This window comes from Musca vetustissima, unplaced genomic scaffold (genome assembly GCF_032173495.1).
Source record: "Musca vetustissima isolate MV318-11 ecotype Yass unplaced genomic scaffold, APGP_CSIRO_Mvet_v1 utg1177, whole genome shotgun sequence".
NCBI lineage: Eukaryota > Metazoa > Arthropoda > Insecta > Diptera > Muscidae > Musca > Musca vetustissima.
The window spans coordinates 32033-47721 of record NW_026883349.1 but is presented as its reverse complement, the minus strand read 5'-3'; the positions used below and the strand labels follow the sequence as shown (position 1 = coordinate 47721).

Here is a 15689-nt window from a genome sequence, read left to right as displayed (position 1 = left end):
CTTTTTTGCTCTTTCATCATTTTCACTTATACGTTCATTTTATTTTGTGTGTGCTGTAAAAATGAAAAATTGAAGTCAAGTAAATAAATTTTTATAAAAAAATATATATTTTTGTGTGTAAATCTTACGGGAAAAATATTGCAAATTTATCACCGCATAACGGCAATTGTTACGAACATGAAATGTTTTGTCCATACACAAGAGATTTTGTAATAATTTGACAATTTGAAAGTAGTCTTTATTACAACAAGCAGAGGCAGTCAAGTCAGTCAGTTTTATTTGTGAGGAGAGTGAATAGCAAAGAAAAGAAAAAAAGGAGGACGTATGGATGGACATGAATCAAAGGAAAATAATATGAACAAAAAAAATCCAAGAAGAAGAAAATGTGTAATGCTGCAGCTACTGGCCGATGACAGTGAAAATCATGAAAAATGGAAAAATAAGTTGTCTTCTCCTCCATTGAGTCCCTCTCAGCAACAACTCAAGAGAAGGCTAGCCACAGTAGCCGCCAACAATGACAAGAAAATAACAACAATAAATACAACAAGCATACCTAGGCAGAGGCGGCCGCAATCATGCATGCATTCAACAATAATTCCTACTCATCATTACAGATTTGCAAAAAATCAACAACACAGAGTCCGACGAGACACACACACACACAAACAAATAATTACACATAAATTATAATGAAAATAATTAATATTGTTGATGTTGTTTTTGCATTTCTTTTTGTTTGTGTCTTATAACTCATTTGATTTATTTTTTCTATCTTCTTCCTTTTCAGGATTATTGTAAAGAGTGACCATAGAATATATCAACCAACAAAACAACCAGCCAACCATCGAACCATCCGAACCAACCATCATTTCTTGTTGTGGTTGTTATTGTTTTTTTTGCAATTCACATTTAGTGTGTCATTCTCGCATTCACACTAAATTGCTCCCGAAAACTTAAACACACAGGTGCACCGCTGTCACCCGTGTTGCTGTTTTTTTGTAAACAACTGCCAGCAGCAGCACCCCCCAGGCGGCGTTACGTCAAGTTGATAAAGTGGAGGAAAATTGTCGCCGTCTACAGACAATGAATATCAGGAGTAACCCTCCCAAAAAGGAGGGAAAGATGCGTATACGCGCTTTCCCGGTAAGTATTTAAAAGCAATTTTATAATGCCCTATAAAGCAAAATTGTTCGTTATATCCAAGGTAAGGCAAAACATAGGCTGAGCAGAAAAAATATATATTCAGTTATAAATTGGTAGGTTTTGTGTCCTTTTTGACAATTCTTAAGATACTTATCTTTCCATAGACTAGGTATGTACGATAAAAGTAGACAAACCCTAAAAATGTCTTGCAGAAAGACTAATAGTCGTTCATCAGCGTGTTGCGGCATGGCCGGTATTATACCATCTACACCTGGAGATTTATAGGGTTGAAAACTATTTATCGCCCATACCAGTTTTGGGTAGCTTATAGCAGCTCCTCCTCCCTCTTTCGAATCATATGCTGATGCGCAGACAGCTCTCGGTCGAGCTGACTTCGACAGTCCCTTACGCTTCGTCTTCGTGGATGCTGGTGTCTGAGACGTCTCAGTACACAGTTTACCCTTCGGAGCTACTGAGGGCTTAGACGTCTCAGGTACAGCTTTCTAGATGTACTAGGACCTCCGACAGTTTTCTCCTTCTTTGAAGGGACTACCGTGGTGGTCTTCGCACTAGGTCTAGGATTCCTTTCAATCAAGAAGTCCTTCGCAATATCATTCTGATAGTTTCTGGAGAACTTACGGATGAATTCGAGTTTCCTATTGATCAAAAGGAACTCCTTTTCCGTGATGGAGTCACTGTCCCCTCCGATTGGGGTTGACTTGTCTTGCAGTTTCTGGTACTGATGATTCATCCATCTTAACGACGGGAGTCTCATCAGTACCAGTTTCCGCCCAATCTCAGTACCAGTCTCCGCTGAGAAATCTAGCGACGTCACTACAGGCCATGGAGTTCGGATCCTCAAGCTCGCCAGGGTTTACACCCCTACTCATCATCTGGGAGGACTCACCTTGCTTCGGACGAGACAGGATAGCTACCGTGTTCGTCACCGTAGTGTTGATCACAGTAGTTTCCATGGCAAGGGTGAGTCGTCCCAGAGTTGATTCGGGATGCTCTCCTGACTAAGGCGGAAGTAGCCGGTTTCCTTTAATAAGTTGAGGAGAAGATCCGTCTGCCTCTCCAGGCTTTCGATCACGTCGTCGAGAGTAACAGGATTTGAGGCAATAGAGAGGTTCAGGGGAGTAGCTTGTCTCGTCAACAATTGAGGGGGTTCATTGAAATCTGACCTTGTAGAGTTCGAGACTGGGGGTGGCAAGGCAGCCACACAAACATCAGTCGAAAAATCGCGTACCATGTTGTTTTTGTTCGTCTCCATAGAAAGTGTTTTTGGTGAGAAATTTAGGTCGACTATGGCATAGCTTCTTACTATGGCAATAAACCTGAATAAACATGTTGAGGCGCCTAGGTATTAACAAGGATTCGTTCTAATACAATCGGGACCCTGACTGCAAACCATGGAACGCTAATGGGCACGAGGTCGCATGACCCCTGCGTTTGGGGGGTCACTTTAAGAGGTAATGACCCAGACCTTTGAGATGGTAATTTAGGGGGCCATTCTCGCCTCGTCTGCTCAGGGATCATAGGCACTCGGTCATTTCCTCCGAGACTCTCCCCCTGAGCCTGGCCCAGCTTTTATGTTTGTTCTTTTGGATACGTTTTTTGACCGAATTGTCCGTAATTTGGTTCTTTGATGAGTATGCATTGTGTGGCAAATCTTCCTACCAAAAATAATTATCGACATCAGTCTCCTTTTTTAGAATAGTCCCCATTTAATGCTACTAAAATTATACGATATTTTGGGTAGTTTAGGTACTTTTTCTAACCGAAGTCGCTCTAATTTCTTTCTCATTAGGTGTCAAATTTTCCGAGCAATAATTTACCATGGACAACAACGCTATCACTTGGAGCCTTGAGTAGTCATCGATGTCCTCTCATCTACAAGACCCCAAACGTACTTGTCAATATGAGCATTGTTGTACTTTCGATTGCCTAAAAACGAATGTATGATCTAATAATTAGATATTTACACAGTATCGCGCTATCGAATCGCTCGCTTAAAGTAATTTCTTAATTTCTAGGAATCCCCTAATAAAATAATATTCACTTATCGGGCTTGCATTTCATATACATATGTAGGTATATGTATTCAACGTAATGCAATGGTGAAACCTCAGCAAGTCCGATAACATTTCTGGGTGATTAACACACCCTCGTAAATCTACTCTTTTAAGAGTTTTGTTCGGAAAATGATTTATTATCACAAAGTCTGAATATTTATTTTTTATTTTTGTTTTTTTTATAAAATAATGGTCCATTTTTTCTGGTACATCCCCCAAAATTGGTAGCACCTCGCCCACACAAAGGCTCAACATTCTCAAAAAACTCTCATATGAATCGAAAGAAATGTTCAATTTCATCGAAACTTTGCACATGGTATTATATTTACTTTACATAGACCAAGCTTGAATATGGGTCCACTACTTCCGGTATCTACCTCACAAAGTGTCAATATTTTTGAAAATTGTTTAATTCCATATCATGATAATGGCAATTATGATTTTATAAAAATTTTGCATATCGAAATATTTTACCAAACCTACATTAAATTCTAAGATAGCGTCTTTAGAGCAACATCATCTAGATCCTCTCCAAAGATGATTTGAAAAAAACATAAAGCAAATAATAAAACCAATGTGTAGTAATCCCGAAGACCTCCGCAAAACCACCGACTGAGGGAAGGACTCAACCAGAACAGTCCGTGTAACAGGACAGTTATGGTGGCGCTGGACATATCAAAGGCATTTGATACCGTCAGTCACGCCAAGCCGTTCCAGCACGTCGAGAGAACAACCCTCCAGCCAAGTTTGAAACTGTTAAACCTCTATATTTCGGAAATTTCACGGTCGCCGGATGGCGTAAATATCGTAACATACGCGGAAGGTGTACGATCATGGCGTCAGGACCCAAAATTGATGACATTTACGAGAGGCTCAACCACTACCTCTTGGAAATAGCTGAATTTTTTCCGGTCGAGGAATATGGAAATATCCGTCACTAAATCAACGGTCATACTGTTTACCACATGGACAGCGGAGATGCGGTTACTTTTGAATGTGCAGGTCGATGGGTCCACAAATCTGACCATCGACTAGCCCAAGGTTCGCATTCGATAGCCTATATAAGTCGTCCGCGCACGCCACATTTATTTGCGATAAGATCAGGATCAGAAACAAAGTTCACAAGTCGCTATATTATATTAGCACTTGGGGTCAGTTCGGAAAGTTCTTAGTTTAGAACAAAAAGCGCAGTATAAACAGAAAAAAATTAAGTGCTTTGGAAACTTCCATCTCTGTTATGAACACATGTTAAATTTTGTTTCGATCTGGCAACTCCTTCATATAGAAACATGTGTTCAAAAAAACGCATCCGCAATTTTTTACAATGGAAAAATTAGAAATGCGTGCTTTCATTGTAAAAAAATTGCGGATGCGTATTTTTTTGAACACCTGTTTCTATATGAAGGAGTTGCCAGATCGAAACAAAATTTAACATGGACTGCAAAAGGGTGTCTCCTCATGACTCCAATAGACCACTTAAATGAGGAGACGAAGATCCTTCCTGTCCATCAACACAACAAGATGTTGTAGATGCTATACCTGCTTTGGTGTTATAGAAGTAGTCATCCAAATCATTGCCTAATGGCATGCCAGGAAGGATCTTCATGATCTGGAGAGAGACGTCCAAAGATACAAAAGGGAGCCTCTAGATCAACACACCTATCAAGCTAGTTTGAGTTGAACTCACACGGATGTAGTTAAGGAAGCACTTTGAGAATATCGTGTGTGTACGATCCTCGGTGATCACCCCGACAAACCAGACTGGTCTTGGTACAAATGGTGTAGCAGCGTCAATTCTTATTGGGCATGAATTAACGGCGCAGTCAATAATATCTGTCCGGCATATTACACGCTACACCAGCCAAACCCCCCATCTAACCTCAATTTCACAGTGGACAAAACCAATACAGGTCGCAGCCTTTTTGAATTTGGAGTTAGAAGCAGAACCAGATTGAGGAGATTAAAAAGAAATATACAGGAGTACAAGCTGCTACAACAACAACAACAGGCTGAGGGTATATATCTGTCGGCAACACCGACTGAGACTTTTTTAATATCTTATGGCCATTACAAAGGCAAACAATGAAAGTTTTTTCGTATAACGCATTAATCGTTTACATTATATGCAAGGTGTGGGGGCGTTATCAACTGGCCATCTTCCTCAGCTATACCACATTACAAAAAAACTCAAAGTTTTTTTTTAATTTTATTTTTTACGAATACAACAAAGGCGGCGCCCCTATGACGTCTGATGTCTGACAACAGACATTTTCTTGTCTATTTCAAATTTATAGTTTCCTTTTCTCTTAGTTCTTAGTCGAAGAAAAATTGATTTTTTTTTTCCAAAAAAAAAAAAAAAAAAAAAAAAAAATCGATCTTTATAAATCCCTTAATTGCAAAAGAGCAACGGGCAATAAATCAGTATCATCAATGCGCAGAGGAACGGGTAGAAGAGAAATCAATGATCATCGTGGAATCAATCATTTTGTTGGCCCATCCAATCCGCAGCGACAAACAAATGATAGTAATTCTGGCACATTTGTAAGCGGTAATAGAAGAGGTTTTGGATTCGCCACACATCGTAATCAAAGTCCTAACAACTATAATAATAATGATTCCGAACTACCCTCCACAAGTCGTAATTGTAAATTGAATACGAGCGGTGGAGTTTTTACTCGAAATTCGATTGGATTGAAATCATGTATGACCAGCGGCGGCAGCAGAAGAGATTATGGGAATTTTTCAAAACAAAGTTCTCACAATAAGCATGAAACCTATTCGCCCAGGACATTGAGAATTGCCAATTTAAAATTGGAAGAAATTCAAGAGAAATTTCCGCTATGGCATCCCGATTATCGTCATAATGGATTTGAAGTTAGTAAAAAAAGAAGGTTGAAAAATAAAAAATGGACTTAAATTTGGCAGGTCAAACTTTTTAGAACCTCCACGATGAGGTTCTAAAATCGATGGAAAATTTTTTTTGAGGACCACGTCGAAAGGAAACAAAATAACAAACTATGGAAAATCGGTTTGGAAAAATCGGCCACGACCACCTTGCACATACCGAAAATGACGTCATTATGTTAAAAACATCACAAGTAAAAAAGCCTATGGTTTGCGGAGGTCTTCGGTTTTAAAAAGTCTATGTTTTTTCCACAGAGTTGACCATTTTTGGAGAAGTTCCATATGAAGTTGTCCCTATGACCCCATCTTGGAATTTATTGTTGGTTTGGCAAAAAATATTTCGATTTTCAAAGTTTGGATCAAAGCTGGCATTCCATTATCTTGATATTCGATTAATATATTTTCAGAAAGTTCACATTTTGTGAGAAGCTCGATCCATGAAGGGCTTGATTTTTAAGGAATTTTTTAAGAGGTCATTGAAAGTAGTTTTTTAAGAACATTATTATAGGCCAAAACAAGGCCTATAAGATTTTTTAAAGAAAATTTTTTTGAGTTCCTTACATGGCGTGGATTTTTTAAAGATTATTTTTTGAGGTCCTTACAAGGCGTGTATTTTTTAAAGATTATTTTTTGAGGTCCTTACAAGGCGTGAATTTTTTAAAGGATATTTTTTGAGGACTATAACAATGCGTTTATTTTTTAAAGGATATTTTTTGAGGACTATAAAAATGCGTGCATTTTTTTAAGGATATTTTTTGAGGACTATAACAATGCGTGGATTTTTTAAAGGATATTTTTTGAGGACGAAAAAAGGCGTGGATTTTTTAAAGGATATTTTTTGAGGACTAAAAAAATGCGTGGATTTTTTAAATTTTTTCAAAATTCCTTCCCAATTTTTACTAATTTTCCATTTTATTTTTCTTTTCCTTCCTTTCAGGCCTCCATGGACGAGAAGTATGTCGAAACAATATGGGCCAGCTTAAAGAATGCCATACAGGAAATTCAAAAGAAAAACAATTCCGGTCTATCATTTGAACAATTATATCGTAATGCCTATAATATGGTCTTACATAAATATGGACATCGTTTGTATTTCGGTTTGCGTGAAGTGGTCAAGGAACATCTCGAAGAGAAGGTGCGCAAAGATGTCCTCGAAAGTTTACATAATAATTTTTTGCCAAAATTGAATCAAGCCTGGACTGATCATCAGACATCAATGGTAATGATACGCGACATCTTAATGTATATGGATCGTGTCTATGTGCAGAATCGGGAAGTGGAAAATGTCTATAATTTGGGTCTAATATTATTTAGGGATGAGGTAGGTGATTTTCAAACAATGGAGATTGATTTATTTTTTTAATTTGTGGTGCTTTTCAATTCTTGCAGATTGTTCGCTATTCGGAAATCCAGAAAGCTTTGCGTGAAACCCTTTTGAATATGGTCATGGATGAACGCAGCGGCGAGGCCATAAATCATTTGGCCATTAAAAATGCTTGCCAAATGTTAATGGCCTTGGGTATAAACTCCCGTTCGGTCTATGAGGATGATTTTGAGAAACCCTTCTTGGCACAATCGGCTTCGTTCTATAAATTTGAATCACAAAAGTTTTTGGCTGAAAACAATGCCAGTGTCTATCTAAGGAAGGTGGAGGTAAGTAATCATAATTTCCATTCATCATTCATTTTGAAATACTCAACATCGGATATTTTTTCTTATAGCAACGCATCATGGAAGAATCCTCACGGGCCGCCCTCTACTTAGACAAAGACACCGAACCGCGTATCGTCAAAGTTGTCGAAGATGAACTGATCAAGAAACACATGCGAACCATTGTCGAAATGGAAAATTCCGGTGTCGTTTATATGATCAAAAATTCCAAAACCGAAGATTTGGCATGTACATATAAATTATTTTCACGCCTCAAAGACGAGGGTCTGAAAGTTATTGCCGACACAATGTCGGCCTATTTGCGTGAACAGGGCCGTATGCTGGTCAAGGAGGAGGAGAATGGCAACACAAATCCCATAACATTTGTTCAAAATCTTTTGGATCTGAAAGATCGTTTCGATCAATTTCTGCATCATTCGTTCAATAACGATCGGCTATTTAAGAATGTCATATCGTCTGATTTTGAGCATTTCCTTAATTTGAATTCCAAATCACCGGAATATTTGTCGCTATTCATTGATGACAAACTGAAGAAGGGTGGCAAAGGAGTAAGTTTTGGAGGAGATAAATTCAATTTTAAGAAATGGAGATTTAATTGTTTTGTTTGTTTCTAGATGAGCGAACAGGAAATTGAAGTTATCTTGGATAAGACCATGGTTTTGTTTAGATTCCTGCTGGAGAAGGATGTCTTCGAGCGATACTACAAAACTCATTTGGCCAAGAGATTGCTGCTCAATAAATCGGTATCTGATGATTTTGAAAAGAATATGATTTCAAAATTGAAGGTAAGTCAAATGATATTATTAAGAGGCCTTGATAATTTAAAGAATATATTTTTTTGAGCTCTATTAGATGCCTTAATATTTTAAAGAATGTTTTTTGGAGGTCTATAAGTGGCGTGGATTTGTTAAAGATAATTTTTTCGAGGTTCTTACAAGGCGTGGATTTGTAAAAGAATATTTTTCGAGGTCCTTACAAGGCGTGGATTTGTAAAAGAATATTTTTTTGAGGTCCTTACAAGTCGTTGATTTATAAAAGAATATTTTTTTGAGGTCCTTACAAGTCGTTGATTTATAAAAGAAAAATTTTTGGAGCTCTATAAGAGGCGAAGATTTTTTTGAAGAATATTTTTTGGAGGTCAATTAGAGGCATAGATTTTTTAACGACCAACACAAGGCGTAGATTTTTTAAAGACCAACACAAGGCGTAGATTTTTTAAAGGCCAACACACAGCTTAGATTTTTTAAAGACCAACACAAGGCGTAGCTTTTTTAAAGGATATTTTTATAGGCCAACACAAGGCGTAGATTTTTTAAAGGATATTTTTATAGGCCAACACAAGGCGTAGATTTTTTAAAGGATATTTTTATAGGCCAACACAAGGCGTAGATTTTTTAAAGGATATTTTTATAGGCCAACACAAGGCGTAGATTTTTTAAAGGATATTTTTATAGGCCAACACAAGGCGTAGATTTTTTAAAGGATATTTTTATAGGCCAACACAAGGCGTAGATTTTTTAAAGGATATTTTTATAGGCCAACACAAGGCGTAGATTTTTTAAAGGATATTTTTATAGGCCAACACAAGGCGTACAAGGCGTAGATTTTTTAAAGGATATTTTTATAGGCCAACACAAGGCGTAGATTTTTTAAAGGATATTTTTATAGGCCAACACAAGGCGTAGATTTTTTAAAGGATATTTTTATAGGCCAACACAAGGCGTAGATTTTTTAAAGGATATTTTTATAGGCCAACACAAGGCGTAGATTTTTTAAAGGATATTTTTATAGGCCAACACAAGGCGTAGATTTTTTAAAGGATATTTTTATAGGCCAACACAAGGCGTAGATTTTTTATAGGTTATTTTTATAGGCCAACACAAGGCGTAGATTTTTTAAAGGATATTTTTATAGGCCAACACAAGGCGTAGATTTTTTAAAGGATATTTTTATAGGCCAACACAAGGCGTAGATTTTTTAAAGGATATTTTTATAGGCCAACACAAGGCGTAGATTTTTTAAAGGATATTTTTATAGGCCAACACAAGGCGTAGATTTTTTAAAGGATATTTTTATAGGCCAACACAAGGCGTAGATTTTTTAAAGGATATTTTTATAGGCCAACACAAGGCGTTTTTTAAAGGATATTTTTATAGGCCAACACAAGGCGTAGATTTTTTAAAGGATATTTTTATAGGCCAACACAAGGCGTAGATTTTTTAAAGGATATTTTTATAGGCCAACACAAGGCGTAGATTTTTTAAAGGATATTTTTATAGGCCAACACAAGGCGTAGATTTTTTAAAGGATATTTTTATAGGCCAACACAAGGCGTAGATTTTTTAAAGGATATTTTTATAGGCCAACACAAGGCGTAGATTTTTTAAAGGATATTTTTATAGGCCAACACAAGGCGTAGATTTTTTAAAGGATATTTTTATAGGCCAACACAAGGCGTAGATTTTTTAAAGGATATTTTTATAGGCCAACACAAGGCGTAGATTTTTTAAAGGATATTTTTATAGGCCAACACAAGGATATTTTTATTTTTATAGGCCAACACAAGGCGTAGATTTTTTAAAGGATATTTTTATAGGCCAACACAAGGCGTAGATTTTTTAAAGGATATTTTTATAGGCCAACACAAGGCGTAGATTTTTTAAAGGATATTTTTATAGGCCAACACAAGGCGTAGATTTTTTAAAGGATATTTTTATAGGCCAACACAAGGCGTAGATTTTTTAAAGGATATTTTTATAGGCCAACACAAGGCGTAGATTTTTTAAAGGATATTTTTATAGGCCAACACAAGGCGTAGATTTTTTAAAGGATATTTTTATAGGCCAACACAAGGCGTAGATTTTTTAAAGGATATTTTTATAGGCCAACACAAGGCGTAGATTTTTTAAAGGATATTTTTATAGGCCAACACAAGGCGTAGATTTTTTAAAGGATATTTTTATAGGCCAACACAAGGCGTAGGCCTTGAAAAAATATCCAATCCACGCCTTTTGTAGGGTCTTGAAAAATTATTTTTATAAATCCAGACCTTTTGTTGGGTCTTGAAAAATTATTTTTATAAATTTACGCCTGTTACCATTTAAAAAAAAATTTAAAAATCAATTAAATTTATTATTATTTTTTCAGACTGAGTGTGGCTGTCAATTCACATCTAAATTGGAGGGAATGTTCAAGGATATGTCTATATCGAATACCACCAATGAGGAGTTCAAAACCTATATAACCAATCACAACATTAATTTGACTGTAGAATTTACATGTAGAATATTAACTACAGGATTTTGGCCCACACAGGTATGTAACGAACAACCACAACAATTTCTGGGGTAAATTTTTAACCTTTTGTAGAATAAGAATTGTGTTCCAAAACTTGTTATTCCATCATGACAAAAGGAAGACAATACCACAAAAATTCCTTTAGATGAAAATATATATTCTTCCTTTTGTCATTGTGGAACCAATCTCATTTGAATTTTTAAAAAGTTGTAATAAAATAAATTTTATATGTCCTAGACTTCAACGCCCAATTGTAATATACCAGCTGCTCCCAGAGAAGCCTATGAAATATTTAAGAAATTCTATTTGGATAAACATTCAGGACGTCAATTGACTCTGCAACCACAATTGGGTAGGTCACAAAAACAAAAAAAAAAAACAAATAATTAAATCTAATAAAAAATAATCTCCCTCTATTTTTCACAGGCAATGCTTGTCTAAATGCTGTCTTCTATGGACGTAAACCAACGGAAAATGCCAATGCCGCCGCCGCAGCCGCCTCTGCTGCTGCTGATAAAGAAGCTCCCAGTTCAAGTATGTCCTCATCGACAAGTGCGACAGCTTGTGCAATACCCACAACAACACGTAAACACATTTTGACGGTGTCGACGTATCAGGTAATGTCAAATACTTTTTTTATTTATTGCGATCCCTAATTCATTAATTCGTTTTCATTTTCTTTTTGTTCGATTTGTTTAGATGTGCATATTGATGCTATTCAATAATCGCGAAGTTATGACATATGAGGAAATTCTACAGGAAACTGATATACCCGAACGTGAACTGCAGCGTGCTATTCAATCGCTATCGATGGGTAAACCCTCACAACGTTTGCTGGTGCGAAATTCTAAAACAAAAACTAAAGATATCGATCCATCGGATGAATTTCTGGTGAACGATGCCTTCGTTTCGAAATTCCACAGGTGAGTTACTTTTTCCCAAAAAACAAATATTTTCTCACAAATATATAAAAAATAAATTTTTTTAAGAATATTTTTTTCAAAGGCTTAATGAGCCGTCGATTTTTTAAGGAATATTTTTGGAGGTCTATAATATTTTTTATATTTTTGGAAAAATATTTTTTAACGAATATTTTTTGAGGTCTGTAAGAGGTGTGGATTTTTTAAGGAATATTTTTTGAGGTCTATAAGAGGCGTGGATTTTTTAAAGAATATTTTTTGAGGTCTATAAGAGGCGTGGATTTTTTAAAGAATATTTTTTGAGGTCTATAAGAGGCGTGTATTTTTTAAAGAATATTTTTTGAGGTCTATAAGAGGCGTGGATTTTTTAAAGAATATTTTTTGAGGTCTATAAGAGGTGTGTATTTTTTAAAAAATATTTTTTGAGGTCTATAAGAGGCGTGTATTTTTTAAAGAATATTTTTCTAGACATAACCGATGCGTGTATTTTTTAAAGAATATTTTTTCAAGGACCATCGAAGGCGGGGATTTTTTAAACAATATTTTTTCAAAGACCATAGAAGGCGTGTATTTTTTAAAGAATATTTTTTGAGGTTTATAAGAGGCGTGGATTTTTTAAAGAATATTTTTTGAGGTCTATAAGAAGTGTGGATTTTTTAACGAATATTTTTTGAGGTCTGTAAGAGGTGTGGATTTTTTAAGGAATATTTTTGGAGGTCTATAAGAGGCGTGGATTTTTTAAAGAATATTTTTGGAGGTCTATAAGAGGCGTGGATTTTTTAAAGAATATTTTTGGAGGTCTATAAGAGGCGTGGATTTTTTAAAGAATATTTGTTGAGGTCTATAAGAGGCGTGTATTTTTTAAAGAATATTTTTTGAGGTTTATAAGAGGCGTGGATTTTTTAAAGAACATTTTTTGAGGTCTATAAGAGGCGTGGATTTTTTAAAGAATATTTGTTGAGGTCTATAAGAGGCGTGGATTTTTTAAAGAATATTTTTTGAGGTCTATAAGAGGCTTGGATTTTTTAATAAGGTCTATAAGAAGTGTATATTATTTAACGATTTTTTTGAGGTCTGTAAAGGAATATTTTTTGAATAAGGGCGTAGATTTTTTTGAGGTCAAGTGGCTTGGATTTTTTAAAGAATATTTTTTGAGGTCTATAGATTTTTTTAAAGGACTATAAGAGGCGTGGATTTTTTTAAAGAATATTTGTTCAGGTGTCTATAAGAGGCGTGGATTTTTTAAAGAGTATTTTTTGGACGTCTATAAGAGGCGTGGATTTTTTAAAGAGTATTTTTTGGACGTCTATAAGAGGCGTGGATTTTTTAAAGAGTATTTTTTGGAGGTCTAGATTTTTTTCAAGGACTTAATAAAGCGTAGATTTTTTTTCAAGGACTTAATAAAGCGTAGATTTTTTTCACGGACTAATAATAATAGTTAAAACTTCTTTTATTGATCTGTGTTTTTTTTTCTTTTTCTTCCAGAGTTAAAATTCAAACTGTGGCCGCTAAAGCCGATACCGAGCCAGAACGCAAAGAAACACGCGGCAAAGTTGATGAGGATCGTAAACATGAAATTGAGGCGGCGATTGTTCGTATTATGAAGGCTAGAAAGCGTATGCCGGTATGAAAGATTTGTTTCTTTAATTCAAATACAAAAATCAATTCTAAATTATTTTTGTTTTGTTATTTCAGCACAACTTACTGGTGTCCGATGTTACATCACAATTGAAATCAAGATTCCTACCCTCACCGGTACTGATTAAGAAACGAATAGAAGGTCTTATCGAACGGGAATATTTGGCTAGAACGCCAGATGATCGCAAGGTTTACGTTTATCTAGCTTAAGTGTCAAAACATGTGGATCAGAAGATGAAGATGCTGCTGCTGATGATTATGACCCCCTTCTTACTATAAAAACAAACACACACATACATGCCCACATATAACACTTCTTCTTACAACAGGAAAACAATTGAAATCCTTTAGAAAATCATGTTCATAATTTTTGTGAAGAATTTAGAAAAAAAAACACAAGGGAAAAACAAATGATGGAACCAATTCTCAAAATATTTTTTTTTATTTATTGAAACAATTTTGGAATAAAAAAAAACGTTTTCACAACACCCCATCATCCACATTTACCATTGGCATGTGAATACTCTTTAAATGCCTAACAACAACAAGGAGAAATTTAAACAAAATTGTAGACTTTTTAAAATGTAAACCGCCCCAACCAGGATCCAAAATCTTCCAGGTGGTGGTTGGAATTTTCGTTCATTTATTGTGGGAACTGAAAAACGTGCCCCAAATTAATTGTATTAGACACATATTGTTTATTTTGAAAAAGAAGAAGAAGAATAAGAAAAACAAACAACAACAACAAAACACATGATCGATATATGAATAGAATATAAAGAAGAGAATTGATTTAATATTTAAAAAATAATAATTAATAAACAAAAAACTCATTTATAGTTAGATTTTTAATTATACATTATACAACAAAAACACAAGGACACAAGCAAATCAAGAAAAAAATCTAAAATGAACACGATGAAAATGATGCCCTCTCTTTTTTTTAAAAATAAAATTTAAAAACAACAAATATTGTTTTGAAACACCTCTTCCTTCAACTCCTCCTCTCAATTTAATGAACGATCAGTAAAATATGAAATTCAAAACACACCCACATTTTGATATCATCGTCCACTCTCTAATAAGGTTATCCTATCCTTCTCTCTTTTTTTTTTTTTATATATATATATATATATATATATTTTTTTTATTAATTTTTATTTAGAAATTTTATACCCTTGGCTTTGGTATTGTGTTACTTTGGGAAAGCAAACCCGGCTTAATTTGTACATTATTGAATTTGCAAAAAAGAAAAAAAAATATATTATGGAAATTTGCAACCCATACCCCCACTTCTCTTCATTCATATCGTTTATGGAAAATTTAGGAACAAAATAAAAAGATTTTAAAATTTGTATAAAAAAATAAAAATAAAAAGATATAAATTATTTTCAATCACAATGCTTATTCATATTCCAACGGCAAATCAGGACACAAGAAAATCCTCTCTGTCTCTCTCTCCCCTCAATACTTAAGCTAAACATTAGAGGGTCACTATCATAATTGAAATATATTTTTTTGAATTATTTTTTTTTTTTTAATTTATTTTTCAATAATTTTTACATGCAACAACAACAAATATAAATATATAAACACACTCAGCACACATACATACATTGAAAAAGAAAAATGGGAATTGTTTCCCTACTTCATCTATAAAACAGGGTTTTGGAATTAAAATTCTTTCCTTCAAAATGTTTAAATTTTATTTTATTTTTTTTTTGTTAAATTGTAATTACTTGCCGCTGAAATTTTTTTATTATTTTTTGTGATTTTTTGTTTTTTTTTTTTATTTTATGACCCCATAAATTCCCACGACCTGCCCTCTTTTTCATTCAATGAACTCTCTACTTTTAGTTTTCATATATTTTTTGTTCGGCGCTTGAATCTAACCCATGAAGTAAACAAAAAAAATCCACTGAGTTTTTTTAAATATACATTTTTTTTTTCTAAATATTTAAGTATAAAAATATTAATAAATTAATAACAAACAAAAAAAATAATAAAACAAATCCAAGAACAACCACTATAAAATGAAAAA

The 15689-nt window shown here is 34.6% G+C and overlaps 1 protein-coding gene across 1 annotated transcript; it reads left to right on the top strand.

Annotated features, from left to right (window-relative positions):
* Positions 1–989: 989 nt before the first annotated feature.
* LOC133330212 (cullin-3) lies at positions 990–13891 on the top strand. Its single transcript, XM_061538677.1, has 11 exons — positions 990–1143; positions 7060–7443; positions 7512–7775; positions 7844–8341; positions 8408–8578; positions 10941–11108; positions 11328–11442; positions 11517–11707; positions 11790–12013; positions 13496–13634; positions 13706–13891. Exons 1-11 carry the CDS (start codon positions 1084–1086, stop codon positions 13856–13858), a joined length of 2367 nt encoding a protein of 788 aa, XP_061394661.1. The 5' UTR covers positions 990–1083; the 3' UTR covers positions 13859–13891.
* The last annotated feature ends 1798 nt before the right edge of the window (positions 13892–15689 follow it).